The 19,142-nt window shown below is 42.8% G+C and overlaps 1 protein-coding gene across 3 annotated transcripts in view; it reads left to right on the top strand.

Moving 5' to 3' along the window:
• LOC121200617 (collectin-12-like) overlaps positions 1–19,142 on the top strand; it is a 30,162-nt gene that overhangs the window by 7,874 nt on the left and 3,146 nt on the right. For all 3 annotated transcript variants that reach the window (XM_041066009.1, XM_041066011.1, XM_041066008.1), the window contains exons 4-6: positions 13,286–13,408; positions 17,786–17,872; positions 17,972–19,015. In XM_041066009.1, coding sequence (XP_040921943.1) covers positions 13,286–13,408; positions 17,786–17,872; positions 17,972–19,015 — 1,254 coding nt within the window. The remainder of the gene's footprint in view (positions 1–13,285; positions 13,409–17,785; positions 17,873–17,971; positions 19,016–19,142) is intronic.

A 19,142-nucleotide genomic window follows, 5' to 3' on the forward strand; every position in this document is an offset into this window, starting at 1 on the left:
TATTTTAGCAATTTGATTTTGGCTTCTTTATGCCGTCTGGTGTCATGTGTAAGAGATTCTTTATTGGGTTTTTCTCCTATAGACTATTTTTAAATCCAACACGAGATGTTTATACCCAAAAGCTTGTCAAGTATTTTAAAATCCCTGTGGACACTCAGACACTCCTCAATGTGGTGTCAAAAGGGGAAAGAGGGGAGTTAAGTGTCTGTGTTTGTAGTTATATTTCCCAAAGAGACACCCAGAAACAATGATGTATGATGTGATTAAAAAAGAATAGTTAGATGTCAGGCCAGTGGCTTACAGAAACTAGCTCCATGTCTCAGTGTCACGTCGGGCTTAAGTCTTATTTTCCCTGAGCACGTAGAGGAGAGTTCACCCAGATATTTTGAAGCAGGCTGTTAAAACTGAGGCCTCGGGGTGTAAACAAAAAGATGATGTGCAGACCAGGGATGAGGGATTTCCTCATATTTGGTTTTGGGAGAATCACCCACCACAGGACAGACGGGAGGAGAGATAACACCAAGATGGTGAATTCGAAAGAAGAGAAGGGGGCACTGGGCAAGAGGGTATTTTATCCCAGGAGGTGGGAAGGGAGTGAAAAGGAAGTGGGAGAAAGTGGAGGAGACGCAGCCGGTTGTAAAAGAAAAGCAGGAAGTGGATGGATGGGTTTGGAGGCGCATGAGAGGCGATCTTTGTGAGGAGATAAGGGTTTGTGTGAGTGTGTGTGTGATGGTAGTAGATAAAGGAAAGGAGGGAGTTGTAACCGTATAAGATCCAGCTGGGAATGTTTATCTGAAGCACAAACTACACACCTTTATGACATGTGAACGAACATAAATACAGTTAAAAAATCATTCGTTTAGCGCTGCAGTTTTTCACAGATCTTCCTTCCTCTCGCTTGCAGACAGTTAGACAGAGTCTTATCTCTGTTATAATTCAATCCTTTCGATCTGGAATCCCACAGAACCGTCTGAGTGCAAAGAAAGGCAGCCAAGAGGGGAAATGGCATCCGATCACAGAGCAACTTTATGAACTCATCATTTCTCCGAGTTTTCAGCTGCAGATTACAGGGCGACAGCAGCAGTGACGGAAAGGAACTTCTTACTTAAGTCTACAGCTATTGTTACCTGCAGATTAAAATATTATTTTGTTAACAGTGAATCAGATAACTACTAGTGAGAAGTCCACTGGGATTCATCATCTGACACTGTGGTTCCCCTCAGCTCTACAGAGCATTTTAGCATTTGGTTTTCTGTCTGATGTGAACCCCCCCCCCCCCCCGTCTTTAACGCCAAGATTTTCTGTTAAAATCAAATCCTGAACCACAATACCCGAATTATGTCACTTGAGTATTTTTTCTTAGACTTAACAAAACAGCTCCAGAGCCACAAAATATATCCCACAACCCCTTTCACCGGGCTGAGTAGTACTCAAAGTTCATTAATCAACTCTGATGTGTAAAATCAGTGGAGTGCCATTTAATGTAACTGACCTGAATACATCTTTCACCACTGGACAGCAGGTAGAGCAACTCAAGCACAGTGAATGGTTTTAACATCACAGTCAGTTCTGAGAGATCCTGTAAACTTCTATCCAAACTTTCCACCCCCTCCCTCTCTCCGTTACGCCTTCATTAGGTTTGAATAAAACAGCAGTAACATAACTCCAGGCGCTGAATGCGAAGAGCAGGCGTCGATCCCTGATGTTTTTGCCAGGACTCATGTGCTGGTAGTTAGCTGCTATGTTCAATCTGGCCTGTGATCACTCGAGCGTCAGTGACTTTTCTGACTCACCTTTAAGAGTGAGGAAAAGCAGCAAACCCCATCCTGCTCTCACACACCATAATAACCCCGGTGTCCTTGACGTGACCCACATGCAGATGTCAGGAGGGGGTTTCTGGAGTTCAGCGTCACCTCTGTTTAAGTGCCTTTTAGGGGTTTTTCAAACAGGAGGTCTGAGTCATTAATTTAGTAATTAAATAAAAGAATAGCAGAGCAGGGACAAGGCCCTGCAAGACACCTGTGTTCCTTTGACATCTCGTGTGAAAAGGCTTGCGTTTGATTTTGTCGAGCTGCAGTTCTTTATTCGGCAGAGAACACGCTTGTACATTAGAGCTTACATTTGTATTCCCTCCTGTGTGTGTGTGTGTCTGTACCTGTGTGTGTTCAGGCTTAGAATAACACACTACATCTCACTTTTTTAGTACAAACTGATATTTTTATGTATGTGGGGCTCCTGTGTCCACAAACACTAAAACTTCTCCAACACCTCCGGCAGCAGAACACACAGGCACACTTTAACAATGAATTTGGGGATTCTAATTCCTCCTCTTTTAGTATAAGTAATAAAACCCACTAAATCTGTTCTCTGCAGTCCAAAATGTTAATGAAAGGGGGGGAAAACTGACTGTGAGTGTTGCCAAGATCAACCTACAGCTTCCTGGTTTGCAAAAGGGAGTTGAAGTAGAGAGGAACAGCGTTCGGCTCCAAAACCCTGTCAGATGCATAATGACTATCACATTTTCCATGTGTGGCTGAGGCTGCAGACAGAGGGAATTCACTAAATTCATTTTCTGGCGCTTTGCAAAATGCTTGTCATGCATGCATATGGTTATTTAAAACACTAATAAAAGAATAAGCCATAGTACTTTTCTGTTGTTTTTCCAAACATCGTATACCTGATACAGATGGGTGCTTCTCTTTTGAGTTAAAGCTTCTCTGAAAACGCACACATTTTGTTAATATTGTTCAAGTTCACAATAGTGTGGTGTGTATTCAGGGAGTCAGTACGTTCAGTGGCTCACACTTCACATGAGTGGGAGTGTTTCAGAATCTGAGTAATTTGCTAAAAAAGGAAGGGTTTGCAGATGTGGCCACTAATGTGGAAATGCAAGTTCATACCCAAGTGCTTTTTGTGCAGATGCACAGTAGCATAAGATCACAGATACAGCAAAGGGACAGTTTAATGGATGACTGAGAGTCTTCACAGATACACAGCAGATATATGATGTACTGTAAACACTGCAGTATTACCACTTTTTGTGTTGTGGTTTGAATAGAACAGCACTGCTCTGCACTGAGTCCCAGCCAAGATTTCCCTATGGAGACAAACAGATTAATATCACTTATCACTCTTGTTTGGATGGAAACTTTTTTTTTTCAGGGACACATTTTCTAAAGATGCAAAATGCTACCGTTGGAAGAGCTTGTTAGTTTCTCACCTTCACCGTTAACTTGCTATCGTTTTTCTCACAAATACCTCCTGGCTCACATTGCTGCAGATGTGGGAAAAGATCCTAAACGTTCAGTAGTTTGATTACAAATTGTTTTTTGGTAAACAGATCTCACTGTTTGTAGCAATAAGAAAATCACTTGATGAAACCGAACGTAGATTCAGTTCTTCCACGCTTCAGACAGGAGTCTTGAATTAATGGAAACAAACAGTTGTGTAGAGTCATTTAAAGTTATTCTGGTGTTGATTAGTGCTTTCGGTGGCTGGTGTTGCCTCCGTGTGATTCACGACCCAGATGTCAGGCAGCTCCTCCTGTGTCTTGATGCTTCATCTCCCAGACTTCAGGCTGCTCTGAGGTAGAGGAGCATGCCACCCTCATGTCTGGAGTGTGTGTGTGTCTGAACAGGATTTGGCTGGATAACGTCCTCTTCTTCCTGCCCAGGATGGCTTGTTGTCGTTCAGACTGACATGCCACGCCTTCGCGTCCGACCACAGATGTGGTGGGCCACCCAGAAGGAACTCCAAAACCCATGATGCTGCATGCAACAGAAGGCATTTCCATTGTTACCCACCTCGGAGAGCATTCCATCAGTCTCTTAACCTGCTCCTTTTTGTATTTAATCTTGTTGATTTTGGAGGTTTCTCAGCATTTGGTGGAAAAGTGTATAACTTTGCAATTGAACATTCTGCATGTGGTTTGCTCTCACTCTTAAATATGAATTATTGTGCTGAGCTGGTTGCTGAAGTGATCATAATTTCTTTGTTTCCATTCTGAAGTTTTCCACTTTCTGAGCCGGGTATGTTTAGTCCAAAATTTCAGTACAGTCACACATTTCACTGATACTGTGTACATCTTTGCATTGACATAACATGGCTTTAAAATTTACCTGTGAAATAGATTTTTTTAAAAAAAGTTTAATTGTACCTACAAACTGTACAAAGTATCTTCCAAAGTGGCATGAATGTTAAATCGGTACGATGTGCAACTGAATTCATTTTAATCCTCTTTATGGTTGTCTAACCACCTGTCAACACACAGACCACAGTCCTGTTCATATTTTACAGGCCTCCATGTTCTCTCAAAGCCACTGTTAAATGATAGAGCCTCTTATTACAAGCAACCCTGAAATCACAGAGCGGCTCTCTCCACGATGACCATAATGTTATACCAACGTTACCCACAAGCGACACCAGCGGTAGCGAGCAGAAACCATCGGCTTGGATAGAAAACATCAGTCCACAGCAGATCTGTCAGAAAGGAAGCATGCTCCTTCACTGGGTTTCCAGGAACACAATATGTGCGTCTGTGAAGACCAGTCCTCCGTCCATATGGCAGAGTTAGCGGTGGATGTGACCAACATGGTGATTGATTTTGGCTGATGTGGCCACGGCCTTTAAGAGAACTGTCCCGTAGAGATTTCCCCAACCATCTTCCTTAAAAATATCCCAGTAATCTGCACACTTCTTTTACTGCTTCAGGGTTTTATCTGGCAGCACCTCAGCAGAACAGAAACTGTAGTTCAGTACATTTACATTTCAGCAACTGAAAAATAAATTAGAACTGGTCTTTTCCTTTGCTGGATATTTTTAGTTTTGGATATTGGAACACTGTAACGCTCTGTCTGAACAGACTGAAGACACAATGATCAGCCTCAGAATCAAACACAAAACATCACACTTTTCTGTTTGTGTGGGGATTTGTAGTGCGTGCATATATAAATGTATGACTGCACTGGTTTAAGTGGATCCTCATGGTTCCCTGGTTAAGTTCAGTTGTTGCAGGCATATGGTGATGATGACTTATGTTTTTTTTTTTTGCTGACTGCTTGTCATGAGTGTGGTATTTTAGACACATTGAGTTTTGATGGTAATTCAGGTCACATTAGCCTGGTCCAGACTGTAACAGGACAGTGGACAAATGAGTCTTAGGTGTGGGGAGACCAACCCCAGCTGAGTGTGATGAGTTGAGACACCTGTCAGTCAAGAAAGTTGATTTGCAGCCAGCATCCAGTGGCCGTAATGATTATGATTCTTAGGGCTTTGCATGAATCTACAATTCTGCCTTAGCTTAAACACACAGATGTGGTTGTTGAAGCTTGATTTGTGTCCTGAAGATTCTTTTTGCATTCAGTGTTTTTCACCAAAAAGCATTCTGTCTATCCTTGAGGTCTCAAATATGATCTTTCCTCATGAAGGCTAGAGTTACTGTAACAGTTAAAAATGACAAAGATAATTAATAGTGAAAAGAGACAGAAGTGGATTTTTTGAAAAAAAAAAAAGGAGGAATATGCATGCAGTGCAACATGCTCTCATTTCCCAGAACAGTTTCCAAAAGGACCAACAAAAAGAGCCTGCCAGAGTCGGAAAGGGGCATGCCTCAAATACCACTTTGTGGTTTATTATCCCAGCTGCTCATCAGAGGGAAAATGTCACGTTATTTATTTTATTTCTGGTTTTCTCCAACTAGTGACATTTAGCTGTTTATTTTTCTTTGAAGTACTTGCCAGCGCTCAAGTCGGCACTGAGGGTCTTTGTAGTGGTTTTCACATTTTGACTGGCACCTGAAGCAGCCAGCGAGAGATCTGACCCGGGAAGAGTGGACATCGATCAGATGAGTTTTTGGAGACAGAAAGTCCGATCCAGGTCTTTGCAGCTGAGGCTGGAATCTGTCGGACGGCTCTGCAGGCTTTTTGTTTAAATGAGAATAAGCTGCTGATTCAAAAGCTGTACGGACATATTGTGAGGCGCTGCTCTTTGTGATCATCCTTTACAGTTGAATGGCAGCTGAGGGAAGACAAACAGCCTTTGAATCTTGCTTTTCTTTGGATAAAGTCTTTCTTTTGTTTTTCTTGTCCTGCTTTCCATGCGTTCTCACTTTGAACTCACCTCTTTTTGCTGATGGTGTAGTTTAGCATAGGCAAGCTATCAAATTCTGGATACTAATGTGATGGTCATTAACCAGTGGGCCACACACACTCACTTACTAGAGAGCTGCAACATTTGGGGTGCTTAAGCTCCGATGATTTGCTTTGTAACTAAAACCCATGCAAGTCACTCCGTGGGCCCCAAATCCCTGAGCTGAGTAAGTCCATTCCCGCTCTCCAATCCATTGTTGATGTAGTTTTCTGGAAAGACGACCTGTTTGTGTAACGGCAGCGAGAGCTGAGCCTGAGCAGAGTCGAGCGGGGCCCCTGGGCTCGTGGGAGGGGGCTGCGAGCCAGGAGAGGCCGTGGATGCTGCCGCAGCCTGCGTGCCTGTCTGACCACAGCTCATCTGAAAAGCATTTTGGAAATGTTTATTTCTCTACCTTTACTATCAGTTGGTTAGACGTCATTATGATGGGATGATGGGTGGGCAGCTTGGCCCGATCTCTGTTTCTCACCAGTGCTATTTGCAAGCGTGAAGAGCCGTTTGTTCAAGAAAATGAATAAAGAAAAGAATCTAAACCCACCACAATTTTTCATTCAGGATTTGGCAAGAAAAAAATACCTGCATCCCACATTCCCTCACGACCCATTCCACTAAAAATCAGGGTTGCATTGCTCTGTAGAAGCTCAGGCATTTTACTGTTTCACGTTTTTGTCGGCATCATGTTTCCTTGTCTCCTATAAGCCAAGACTTTCTGCGTCTTTCAAAACTGTGTCCTTGCTGCTTTTCTTTTTTAATATGTGCCAAATGTAAGCCCATAAACCTGTCTTTAGATTAAAGGAGATGAATGTATTAGATCTTTATGTGGAGGGGGAAAAAAAAGTTCAGCCTCTCTCCCCCACAGTGAGGTGGCAGACAGTTGGAGCCTTGGAGAGGTGACGGATGCTGTAATCGTGGTTGCCTCACAATTTGACAATGCCTTGGATGTTGGATGTGATACAAAGCACAGTCAGATTTCCTGTCAGATAGGCACCACTTTTTTCCCCCCCTCTTCCATTTTTCACATGGATCATCTGGTGTGTGTCACAGTCCCTGAGAGGTTGTTGGCCAGCTGTGGATAAATGTGACAGGCGTTAGACGCTTTTACAGTTCACCCATCACTGCTTTCTCTCCACCTCTAAGATCTTTAAATCATTTTGGATCCTCCCTCTCTCTCTCTCCGATTCTTGGTCTTTTTCTCCAAATTCATATCCTCTGGCCTTGTCACTCCTGTCCTCACGCCTCCTCTCACTCCTCCTTCATTCACATATAACCATGAGCATCATGCCCGACTGTCTCATGTGATGAGGCGCATGGTTTCCATCATGTGTAATAAAAGAGATGGAGCCTAAATCAGGCCACACATGGAGTCGGGATGGTGTCGGTTTCCTGCAGGGCCCCAGAGCCATCCCATGAACTCAGAACCCTTTGGCCCTAAGTCTGTACTTCCTCTGACTGCGTCATTGGCAGGTACAGCCTGGGCATGCTGTAGGGCAGGATATATTGCCCAATCTCGTAAACAGTCAGTTATTAGATGGAGTAACCATGCTACGAGAGAGGTTTGTACATTGGCTATGGATGCCGTTCAGCATGGATATGCAGCACCTCTCGTTGCATGTTCCTTTAGAGGAAAGTGGACCCAAAAGTACAATTACAAGAGCTGTTGGTGATATAACTTTCATTTCTGTGACCATTCTTTTGCTTGGTGGTTCCACACTCCTCCTGCTGCAACTTTAATGCTTTAAGTTTACACCTGAAGCACTTGAGGGAATATTTCTAGTAGAGAGTCACCAACTGGACTACATGTCTTCAGGGCAGGTTGAGAGAAAGTGGGTTCACCAAAGAGGTAAAATTAAAAGGAATGCACCAAATATCACACATTGCTAATATTTAACATAGTTGAAAAGATCACCAGGAGTTATTTTTCTTTAAAATTAAAGCTGCAGCTGGAAGTTCCTGATTTATGTCCACAAACAGTGAAAATCATGGACCTGTGCTCACACACACACACTGCTGCAGCACATGAAACAGTGCAGGCCACCTCACCATGCCATTGAGAAAGCTGAGCTGCGTATGAGTCATTCGTTGGGCCATCATCTCCCAAGATGTAAAACATCTTGGCTTAGATTACAGTGTATCAGAGATCTTGTAAAAACCTCTTATTTCTGTTTGAGTAATGAAGGACAGATGGCACGGACGATGACTGCTATTTAAAAAAAACACACACACACACACAACAATAAGAAACAAGCAGCTACAGTTTTGGAAATTTTTTGTGAAAAAACACAATCATCAGAGATACCGTTGGTTGATGTGGTAGTCGGCAGCTGCGTCCTGTCTCTGTGATGTAATGAGAGTCAGAGGTGTATTTACTCAGGTGCTGGGCTTTAGCATATTTTTTTTAGGCATAGGCGCTTAAAGCCGCTGTGTTCAGTATTTTTATGTGATTTCAGCATCTCTCAAATTATTCATCTCATTGTCCCCAGTCACGGAAACAGCATGCATTACTGTTTGCCACAGTGCTGTTTTAGGTTCCACCACAGGGGGCACATAGTGGAGCACTCAGCAGCGAAAGAGTCAGCTACTTCTCTCAGGAGAGGAGACCAAAACAGAGCTGAAAGAGAGTGAATATGAGACTCCCTTTCTATTCGTCAGGTAGCCAGAAACACAGGTCAAAATGAATCCAAACGTTTCCTCACGTCTGCTCCATGTGTCACGAGGCAAGTTTTACAGCTAACAAATCAACTTTAAATGTGATAATCTGTTAGTGCAGTTTTATGTATTTCCTGTTTTGAAGAAAAATAGTCTCATCCTTCCATCTTTATTCCATTTTTCTGTCCCTGGTCCATCTTTCCTTTGTCCTGCTTTTCTTCAAACTTTCTTCTGTCGTTTGTTACTCCCTGTCTTTTTTTCTTCTGTCCTAGTTTCTTTGAGTGCTTCTCTTTCTTTATCTCCATCTTCTTCAACTAATCAGAAGTTGTAAAAACTAGATAGAAAGTTATATCTACTTCACAGTGTGAAGTACTTTCGCAGTGTACAAAACTTTATTCACTTTTTGATACTGATGCTTTTACTTTACTGAAGTCTTCATCCACTGCTGCAGTTTGTCATGAACTCTCTTTGTCTTTGGTGCCAGGTATAATTCACTGATTGCCCTCTTGGAGTAAATCTGCACTCTGATTCCTGGAAACACACACTCAGCCCGAGTGTGTGTTCGGCAAGGCAGGGATCCAAATCACAGCTTTTGTGACCTCAGCTCACAGCTTTGTGTTCTCATCCGTTACTATAGCGTCCCTTCTCCTATTTACAGTAAATAAACATGATCTTTTAATGAGCAAAGCCCATGTATCTGCCAGGCTTTACTGTGGCCTCCAGGACATTATTTTGGCATTTCAGGGGCAATTTAATGGCCATGTCAAGATGAAAAAGATGATGTTTGGGTAATCCTTTGTTTCAGGTAATGAGGCTGATGAAATACACAGACTCAGAGACACTTTATTATAACCAAGATGGACACTGTACGGATATAAACTCAGCATAGATTTTGCAGGAACAATGGGTGTCTTTGTCAAGCCAAAATACACAATGACAAAGGGAATTCGCTCACATTTAAGAACCCACTGGTGTGTTCTTGTTTTGGAAAGGCCCTTTGTGTTTGGAGCATCGCATTTGTTTTGCTATGAGCAGTAAAAGTGTTGTTGTCATCCTGTGGTCTGAGCATCCTGACCAATGGTTGTTTTTGTGGTTGTGGTCGTTAAGGTCCAACTGCGCCTGGCTGTGCAGGCGAAGGGGAAAGATGACGAATCAGTGTTCGATTTAATGACAAGCAGCCAAACTAAAGGAAACCGAGTCTCTCTGATGTTAAACTGTGAACAAGGAGGTCGGTGTTCATGTATGTTTTTCCAGTCTGCCTAAAGTTCTCATCTTCCTGATTTCAATATTTATTGAGAAAAGTGTCCTCCTAGAAGCTTTTTTTCACTGTATCATCAGGCCAGAACTTATTACTCCACATGTGGCCAAACTTCATGTGCTACAAACCTCAAGATATTTTATCCATGCGCCAGGATTTGTGCATCTGGGCTCGGTTAGTGTAGCATATATTTGAGAATGTGTGAAAGATGTTTGCCCTGACAGCCAGTCGCTGTATAATGTGGAGCCATGTCCCATCCCAGGTGTCTCTGTGTTACTTAATGATGATGTTTTGTTTTCTAATTGTATTTAATTCAAGATCCAAACCTATTAGATGCTGTTGTGTCCACATTAAAGGTCCTGCAGTAATGAAATGAAACCCAAACTGTGTCAAATCTAGCTTGAAAAAACTTTGTGATCCTACGAACAAAAGCAGTATGAGTAAGAGGACATGAATTTGACAACACAGTTTACAAAGCCACATCCCAGTAAGTGTGGTTTTGGTAATTTGCAGGTTAAAAGACAACTAGGCGTCTAAGTTAAAACTTGGCTAAATGTGGTTGAAAAGTGAGCTTTGTAGATGTCTCCACAGTGGTTTTACATAACCATCATTTTAACAGGATTTCAATAATAGCATTTCACCATCTAATTATGTTACATGTTGAAATGTTATTACTTTGTTAACACTTTTTCGGTGCTGACTAAAATGTTTCCTTAACTTTCAACTGCTAAAAGCTGGAATCAAAACGTTGGTCTGATTCATACTTTTCTTTACTTTTTCTGATCAAACAATCAAAAGTTGATTTTTCATCCATAACTTAGCAAGACAGTCAAAATATAATCTGTTAAAGTTGAACAACAACTCTTTGAAGGGATAAAAGCAAGCCCTAATGTCTTCACATACGCCGATGATGTACTGATATTTAGACAGAACTATGTAACAGAGGAAACACAGATGATTTGCACAAATTCCAAAAACACCAGCATTATCCTAAAGCTTTACTGAGCAGATCAATCTAGTATTTGTCTCTTTTCCTTATTTGTCCTGCCCAACCAAGAAGCAACCCACTGGGAAATGAGCACCAAGCAGGTCGCGGCCCCTGATGGAGCCTTAGACACTGGTGTGTCAACACTCAGGGGCTGAAAGGATTACAGCTGCTCCATCTGATGTCTGAAACCGGAATCTGTCCTTGTGTTGTTGTGTTGTCAGCCATGTGTTTTGTATTATGCCAGGTGTCCTCCATGTTTGACAGCCAACCCAAAATTCTCCACTTATCCACCAAGCATCTGAAGATCATCACTCAAGTGCTCACTGAAATGGAAAAGGCTTTTGCCTGTGTAATAGTTTATACCCTTACAAAGTGTTTTGGTATCATTTCAGCTCAGCAGATTTGTAAACACTGTCAGTGTGTTTGGATTAGAACAGCAAATTTGGGCAGCAGCACTGTGATTACTGTGAACTGATGAACTGATATGCTTGCTTTATTGTGGAAGCATGCATGAGCTGACACTTCAAACATTTCAGCAGTTATGAATGATTCAGAAATGCAATCATTTATCGTGGCTGTATTCCCAGAGTGCACTTCTCTGCTTGCAGTTAAACCAGTGGCGAGAGAAGACTTTGGTAACTCCTGATGTCTCAAACACAGCTGTGGTAACCACTTTGTGCTTAGTAACTCATTCCACACCCAGAGTTGGAGCCCAGAGCCAGAGCTGTGCTTTTAAAGACAAATGTCTTTCAGGCATGAATACTTGTTAATACATTTTAAGGATCCCATAGAGGCTCTTTACGTGATTTGGACATGAGCATGGGCCATGTTTTAGGGCCCTAAAAGCTGAGGTCACTCTCAGGTGTGTGGTACAATAATAACAACTAGTCACCCTGCAATATTTCCACGATTTTCACTTATATCATGCCTTTCAATTTTCTGTCTCCACTTCTATTCAAACTTTTCCTCCTCCTCATGAGAACACAATGGGCAGCTGTTCTAAGCAGAAAAGTTAGCAACTAGTCAAATGACACCACTGGTGGTGACAGGGGTGTCATTTGAGTTGGCAAAGAGTCAAAACCATGGAAACAGTACCCTTAAATCCCTTTTTAATTCAATTCATGACTCGCCTGTGCTCTTTACGGTAAATCTCATGTTCTCCAGGCTCTGAGGAGACCTCCCTTCCAGCTGGACCGGTGTTCAACTGAGGTCTAACACTTAGTGATCATTAACAATCCCTTCGCACCCATAAGAACAAGTCAAGTTGTTAAGTTTGGCTTCTAAACTCCCACTGAGACCCTGACGAGCGAATCGGCTCTGTATTTCTAATTTATTGAAAAATTACCTCATCATTTAAAATACACTTGAACATGATGTGTGGTGAAATCTGTGGCACTAAATGGTTCCTATGCTTTACAGGTTTATTCGTGACGGTAACTGACTGGTTTTTCTGTTTGTTTGTGTGTCTGTTGTGTTGTAGTCACTCTTTTTGTCCATGTTGTATGAGGGCAGTTCCTTTATATTTAGGAATATGAAGAGAGTTTCATTCCAGGTGCATGAAAACCAGAAAACCTTACACATTGCACCCCCAAACCTTTCCACACACACACACACACACACACACACACACACACACACACACACACACTTCCTGAACTGAAAATGAAACACAGCTGTGTTACCGTCAACGCTGTGGATCTTGCCACTCATCTGTCACGGAAGATATCTTCGGAACGAAATATTCCACAAGTGTCCCCACAAACCGAGGCCTTTCAGTTTCACTCCACAGTCCTGACACTGCAAGAATAAAACAAAAAAGTGCAGATGCACAAAGATGCAGCTTTGTATGTGGCACAAAAGTACACTACACACAATTAACTTCCAGTTCTTCTTGTGTAACACTCACTGGGGAGGAATTTTTGAGGCAGCAACTGAAAAAGAGGCAGTTTGTTGAGTGAAGACTGAGTTCAGGAAAATAAGCTTGTCGCTGAGTGTAAACAAGTCAGCAGGGGGGATTGTTTTTGTGTCCCCTGCCCCTTCACCACCTGGGCCCTGGGGGAACTGCTGGACTCTTTAATGTAGACTTGGGGTCTGTTTGTCCAGATGTGGGACTCCTGGACGTGGAGAGTCCCCTGGATAACACCAAATTTTACCCGCATGTTCTTTTTAGACCTTTCTGCTTCAGAAAAATGCATAAAAGGCAGTGAAATGTATTGAATCGTGTGGTATTCTTCATTGTTTTTACACAGGGATCCAGGAGGGCACCCAGTGCACCAAGTGTAAGAATGAATGGGCACTGAAGACCTCCATAGCTCTGCTCTATGTGCTGTGTACTCTCCTCACCATCGCTGTTGCTGTACTTGGATACAAAGGTAAGATGAAGAGGCTCTCCTTTTCTCAAAATGTTGAAATGATTCAGTAACATTGTGGGCATCCAGCATAACTCGGCTTCTCTTCATGCTGCTAAGAAATAAGAGCATTGCTGCTGATCAGTTTATGAGTACAGTGAGACCTCCCGTGTTTGTGTGAGAGAAGCAGCTCTTTGTCCCTTTGTGTATCCGTGAAGGACGATATCAATGTCCTTTGTCATTATTTAAAGACAGTAGATTTGTAATGGAAAATATGAGGAAAGAGCTACCACACCTACTAGAAAAAAATCTCCAGTTTTCCTCTCAGGAGTCACTGGTAGATACAGATAAAGGGTCATTTGACCCAAAAACACACGTTTCCTTACTGAGGAATAGTTTATATTTTGGGAAATACACTTATTTGCTTTATTTCTGAGAATCAGATAAAAGTATGGACGCCACTGTCACGTCTGGTAATAATTTTGGTTTTATTTGTCCAGATTTGAGAGATTTGTTTCTGAGATTTCTGCTGGTGCCATAATACAATGGAGGTGAACAGATTTTTGTTTGCAGTGTCCAGAGCATTGAAAACTAACATTGAAAGAATTCCTCTGTAGCAGTTCTGTTCCCATAACTTATGGCCTCACTGTCAACAGTTTTTATAGGGGCAATTTCTTCTGCAGAAAGTAGGTCCAATGAAAACCGTTCAATTTTGGAAAGATATGTTGCTGTCAAAGATGTTAAATGTACTTTTCAATGCTGAGAGCACCACAAATGAAATCCTATTCTCCTCCTTTGTATTTGGGTGGACACAGAAATGTCAAAACCTCAGCACATAAAACCAAAAGTCTCTACACAAAACTATGTACCATCAGAGGTAAGTGTGTTTCTTTGCCATATGGATGAACAGACCCTTTAAGTCTGTCTCCTCTCCCCGTGCTTTACCCCCTCTGTCTCCACCACACAAACTTGTCTCAGTTTATTTTACCAACACCCCCAAAGCTCACACCAGCCGGGGAAGGTCTTCAGGCTTTGTGGAGCTGAACTTCCTGGTTGGCTTTTTCACATTTTTTTCCAGGTCGTCTTTTGGAGAATTGAACTCTGAATGTTCCTCCTATAATTGTGCTAAACATTCCCATACGCGACTGCTTTTTGTCCCCTTCCTCTTTTCAGTTTGTGGAAATGACATGAGGTTACAATGTTCAGGGGTTATCTGTGTGTCTTGAGTACATTAACAATGATGTCCCCCTCACTCTCTGAGCTCAGTCAGTCCTACTTGTTCCGTGCTGCATGTTTTCATGCAGGCCTAATTGATCCCAGATGAGCAGTGAGTGAACTTCATGCAACTCCAGCAGAACCCACTGAAATTGGGTTTTTACTGGCACTGAAGCACTGCTCTGTCAGGGGAACCACAGCTCAGCCTAAACACACTCCCAGCTCCAGATGGTTATGTAGTGAGACCTAGAGTGCTCTATGCACTTAACATGTGTGCGTCTCTCTGTCCTCCATCGCTGACCCACAGAAACGTCCTCTATGTGACTCCTTTGTTTTGAAGCAATTTAACCTTAGACGTTTGGCAGAGATTCAGTGAACTCTGTTTTCTCCCTACAGCCTGTTGTGTTGATTGACAGGACCAAAGACAATATGGGGTCATTCTCTGGGCTCTCGAGGATTTAAATCCCATTCATTTACTCAAAAACTGTAAGAAAAATTACTAGAAGAGGACGTGACCTGCACGTTTTACCTCTACTTCTGAGTGTCTCTTTATTTTGAAAGACTAATTCATTTTAAATAAACAGTGTCACAGAAGCAAAGCATCCTGCAGAGTTCAGCAGTGTGGCTAAGATGAAAGTGAAGGACCCTGGTTAAGTGTCTCCTGTAGATATTTTTATGTCTCTCAGAGGCATCTTAAGAGTGATTGGCCTGTGTCTGGATCCAGGACGATCCAGTTTTGCATTTAAATAGGCCATCTAGTGATGATATCTGACCGAGGAAAATGACTGAGTGTGTCATTATCGTAAATGCACTGACGTCACCTCCAGGCTGAATGTTGTTCTAGCTTCTGTAGCTGAATGTTATTTCTCATCGTGCCTCTGTCAAATAAAATGATACACCAGATAAATAAGCATGTGTTACATCATTTGCTTTTAGAAGCTGAAACTTTTGACTTTTGAAAGTGAAATCACAGTTAATTTGTTAGCATTTTGCATTTTCTTTAACATTAGTAATATACAGGAGTTTGCAGGTGTTTTCCAACCCCAGGTAGTGCCTTCAGAATACCTTTCAGCCACCGGCAACCTGATGCTGGGGCTGAATCCTCTTTGTACCCTGAGAGATATAAAATGTCTGTCCTCATCTGGCTCAACAGTAGTAGCTGTACACCGAGTTTTGAGATGCTTGCCCTGAGGCTCCTAGAAATGATAAAATAATCAAAGCATGGAGTTTACAATTCACTCTCTTCATAACTACTTTTACTATTTCTGACTTTATGTGTATGAGGAAGTTAGATTTTACAAGACATCCTGGATGGAGTCGACACACAGTTTCAAGAACCACCCACACAAGAGCTGGAAAGAGTTCATACTGGGTACAAAACAGCTCTTTTTTTTTTTTTTAACAACATTTGAACCTATAGGGTCTCTGCCAAAGTAATGCAGCCCTGTTGCCGTTTCAGCTTCTTTGCATGTGTGTTTTATGGTTTATTTTGCTACAGGGTGATGCAATGAAAGCCAGTACATGAACAGAGAATGTGGAAAAGGTCCAGAAATTTCTGTATGTGGGAGCCTGCTTGTGTTTCAGTTAGTTTCAGGATAGTGTGTAAGTGTTGGTGAAAGAAACGAGGGTTAGGTGTAACTTATGGTTTGGCCTGTGGACTTCAAGTCTGGTGTTTTTTTTTAATGCATTGCTGGACTTTATGTCCTGTGTCTGGAAATTATGTCCCATTTAGTTTTCTGTGTGGAATATTTCCTGTCCAACTTAGTGACTTTTTGCTCATAACTAAAAATAATGTGGTAATTTAAGGATATTTTTATAGGTACATATGGTTTTAAATCTGTTTATTTGTTCCATGAGACGCCTTTAGGTGGGTTTCTAGGACGCTGAAGAGGGCGAAGAAAGGAAACAAAAAACAGCTTTGACCATATTGGTTAAACATTCATTTTCCAATGTGAAGTTTCCCAAACATTTCACTGTCAATTACTCAGGAGGCAATCTTTCCATAATAGCAAAACATTTTCTCTTATTGCAGTCTGAAGACTAAAGACTGATTTTCTTTTCTTTTTTTTTTTGCGACTGAAGTCTTAGATTTAAAGGAACAGTTTCCCATTTTGGGAAATATACTCATTTGCTTTCTTGCTGAGAGGCAGATGAGAAGATGAGAAACATGAAGCTATAGCCAGGAGATGGTTCGCCTGGCTTAGCATAAAGAGAGGAAGCTGGGGGAAATAGCTATCCTGAATCTGTCTGAGGCAACAAAATCCTCCTACCAGCATCTTTAAAGCTCAGTAAATAACATACTCTGACATTTCTTCATTGTTTAATTGGTACATTGTTTAATTGGCTGAGAGCAGTGACTTCCTTTATGCAAAGCAAACCAGCTGCTAACTGTAGCTTCATATTTTGCATACAGTGATGAACAAGAAATCTTAACCAGCTCATCTTGTCTTTCTGGTGATGTGACCTCTGGAGGTGGAAGCCTTGTGACTGAACTGTTGTCCTAGTTCACAGCTGGGATAAAGCTTCCCAGCAGAGGAGCCCATGCAGTTCCCAGTGAAAGGATGTGTCCCCCTGGCGAGGCTGGTGGTAGAAGTGGGCTGATTCCCTGGAATCCCAGACACATTCCAGAGGAAATGAACGCTGGTGTCGCCTGTGGGGGCGTGAAGAGCCTCCCTGCCACAGCGTCTGTCTCCTCTGGGCTGTCTTTGATCCGCCTGTTTACTGAAGACACCCCCTAGGTTACTTCCTGTCCCCTAGGGCCCTCAGCAGTGTCTCCCCATGCACCTCCAACCTCGGTCTCTGTCATTGACCACCCCACTCCATCTTTGCTGAATCAAAGTTTCTACCTCCCTCCCTCTGTCTTTTCCTCGATGCCTAGCTTTCTTGCCTCTTGCCCTAAATTTAATTGCTCTGCAACTCCACTTTTCCTGTATTTCTTTACCTCTGTCACACTAGAAGTGGCCTAAACCAAGAGATTATATTAATCAATTCCACCATTATTACATGCCTACAAGATATGTAGGCACATCTCTCATAGCATCTCATAGTGAATTTCACTGGTTTCCTCTCTGATCCCTTTTATATATGATGTCTGTGGTTCCAGGCAATTCTGGTCTGTTAATAAAGGACGGAGCCAGTGATGAGACTGACACTAACCTTTGTCCTACCTGTCCTGTTTTATTACAGTTGTGCAAAGAGTTGACAGTGTGTCTGAGGGTATTGCAAACTATGGAGGAAAGATAATGGCTGTTGAGACCGATTTGAAAAAGCTTGGTAAGTTTCATGTATAGTATCTGGGTTCAAATTGAAGTACAAGCTACAGTGAGGGGATGAAACATTTTTGCAATTTATTGTACAAATCTCCATCTGCAGATGATCAAACAGGAGAGAAGTCGGAGAATACCACCACGGAGATCAAGACTTTTAAGAACAACATCTGGAATCTTCAGAGGCAGCTGTCTGCGGTGGAGGAACGCATCCACAACGATCAAGTTAAGCTGAGTCAGCTGCAGAACATTGGCTCAGACATCCAGAGCAGCCAGGGCTCCATCCAGGGACTGCTGGATACCAACACAGCCACTTTGCGCTTTGTAAATGGCACCTTGCAGTCTTATGGCAGCGTTATCGAGGGTCTGCAGGACGACACAGCCAGGCTGCAGAGAGAACTCCAGCAGCAGGTGAAACTCCAGAACGAGGCGCTGCTCAGCATCAGCAGCCTAAACCTCACCCAGGCCCAGCAGAGAGGCCTCATTGCCGCTTTGCAGCGCTCGGTGGATGACACCAGCCAGGCCATCCAGAAAATGCGCAATGACTTTCAGAGCCTGGAGCAGACAGCCCGACAGACACGCTCTGATACCGAGTGGCTTCGAAGGAGAGTGGAAAACTTGCAAATCTTGGCTAGTAATGCCTCAGCTCTAGCCAAGGCCAACAACGATAGCCTTGAGGAGGTGGGATCACAGCTCACTTTTATGACCAACCAGCTCCAGAACACCAGCAGCCTGGCTGATGCTCATGACCAGACCTTGAGGGAGATTATGGATCAGCAGAGGGACTTTGGCAATATCACGTCCACCAAGTTTGACCGGCTGGAGGTACGGCTGGATGAGACGGAGCAGAGCATGGACCGCGTGACCGGCAACATCAGCTTCACCACGCAGCTCTTGGGTGCCATCAACCTTAACCTGAACGAGTTACGCACTTGTTCCGAGACAGTCGGCCGTCACTCAGACTTCTTGTTAAACCTCAACAGCAGTATGACAGATGTGAGGACAGACACAGCCAGCCTTAGCTCCCAGCAGAAGGAGCTGGCCGCACGTCTGGACAAGGAGGTCACCAACCTCTCTATTGTCATGGAGGAGATGAAACTCGTGGACACCAAGCACTCACAACTAATAACCAACTTCACTATTTTACAGGGTGAGGGACAAATGGCTTCAGTGTGTGTGTGTTTTACATTTTGGGAAATGCAGTTATTTGTTTACTTGCAAAGAGATAGTTGAGAAGATCAGTACCACCGTCCAGTGTGGTCATATGAAGCCAGTTA

This window comes from Toxotes jaculatrix, chromosome 20 (genome assembly GCF_017976425.1).
Source record: "Toxotes jaculatrix isolate fToxJac2 chromosome 20, fToxJac2.pri, whole genome shotgun sequence".
NCBI lineage: Eukaryota > Metazoa > Chordata > Actinopteri > Toxotidae > Toxotes > Toxotes jaculatrix.